Source organism: Humulus lupulus, chromosome 2, assembly GCF_963169125.1.
Source record: "Humulus lupulus chromosome 2, drHumLupu1.1, whole genome shotgun sequence".
Classification (NCBI taxonomy): domain Eukaryota; kingdom Viridiplantae; phylum Streptophyta; class Magnoliopsida; order Rosales; family Cannabaceae; genus Humulus; species Humulus lupulus.
The window spans coordinates 128477820-128479408 of NC_084794.1; the positions used below are offsets into that span (position 1 = coordinate 128477820).

Below are 1589 nucleotides of genomic sequence, written 5' to 3' on the forward strand. Positions count from 1 at the left end.
ATTTCCATTTTCTTTGAGAGACAGAGCTAAAAGTTGGTTGATTTCACTGCAAGACAATTCCATTGTGACATGGGAAGACCTTGCTCAAAAATTTCTTGCTAAGTATTTTCCTCCTGCTAAATCAACATGGATTAGAAAATAAATAATATCTGTCAATTTGAGGGGGAATCATTATATGACGCTCAAGAAAGGTTTTAAAGAGCTACTTCGAAAATTTCCACATCATGGTATAATGAAATGGATGTTGGTGCACACTTTTTATAATTGATTGAGGGGAAACACAAGGACAATAATTGATGCAGCAACGTGTGGAGCATTTATGAGCAAAAGTGCTAACTAAGCTTATGAGCTTTTAGAGGAGATGGTCATGAATAATTATAATGGGCCATCTAAGTGAGAAAATAAGAAGGTGGTAGGAGTTCTAGAAGTTGATCCTATTGCTAGTCTCACCGCTCAAATTGCTTCACTAACAAAACAAATGCAACAACAAAACAATAATGCAGGTCAAGCGATGCAACTACAATCCGCTCCTATCAGTTATGAGACATGTGGAGGCCCTCATCATTTTCAGTAATCTCCAGTGATGAGTTCTTATTCGGTAGATGATATCCCACTTGAATAGGTTCAAGCCATTGGTAATTTCCCAAGGCAACCAAATAACAACCAATACCCTAACACTTATACTCCAGCATATAAGAACCATTTGAATTTGTCGTGGAGTAATAATCAAGGGCACCAACCATAGTATCATCCAAATCCACCACAATATCCTCCACATAGACCATCTTATGGGCTAAATCCAAGACCCTTTTATGCTACTCAAAGGCCACAAATGTCGCAACATCAACAAACCCCGCCTCAAATGACTAAGCCAGAGGTATCCCCTGATTCATTGAGCCAATTTATGACAGAAACCAGATCTTCTATTCGGAGCTTAGAAACACAAGTTGGCCAACTTGCAAAGTTACTGGCGGATCATAATCAAGCTACTTTACCTAGTTCAACTATGGCGAATCCCAAAGAGCAATGTCGAGCTATCACTTTGAGGAGCGGGACTAAGTATGAGGGGCCTACAGTAGAAAACAAGGGTAAGAAGATAGAGGATCAACATGTCACTAGTCCAACACAAGAGGAGGTTACTGAAGACCTTCCAAAGAAAGAGAAGCCAAAATACATTGAGCCTACACCAAAAATTCCATACCCTCAACGGTTCCGAAAGGCTAATCTTGACAAACAAGTTTCTAAATTTTTGGATATCTTTCGAAAACTACACATTAACATCCCTTTTGCAGAGGCTTTAGAACAAATGACAAGTTATGTGAAGTTTATGAAATAAATTTTGTCAAGGAAGAAAAAATTAGAGGATTATGAGACGGTTGCATTAACTGAAGAGTGCAGTGCAATACTTCAGAAGAAACTACCTCCAAAGCTTAAAGATCCTTGTAGTTTCAATATCCCATGTTCTATGGGGCATTAGTAGAAACAAAGGCTTTATGTGATTTAGGGGCCAGTGTGAATTTGATGCCTATATCAATCTTTCAAAAGCTGAATTTGGGAGAAGCTCGACCAACTACGGTATCTTTCCAGAT

At 38.6% G+C, this 1589-nt stretch overlaps 1 protein-coding gene across 1 annotated transcript; it reads left to right on the plus strand.

Moving 5' to 3' along the window:
• Positions 1 to 832: 832 nt before the first annotated feature.
• On the plus strand, positions 833 to 1336 carry LOC133814713 (uncharacterized). The gene has a single exon (XM_062247641.1). It carries the CDS (start codon positions 833 to 835, stop codon positions 1334 to 1336), a length of 504 nt encoding a protein of 167 aa, XP_062103625.1.
• The last annotated feature ends 253 nt before the right edge of the window (positions 1337 to 1589 follow it).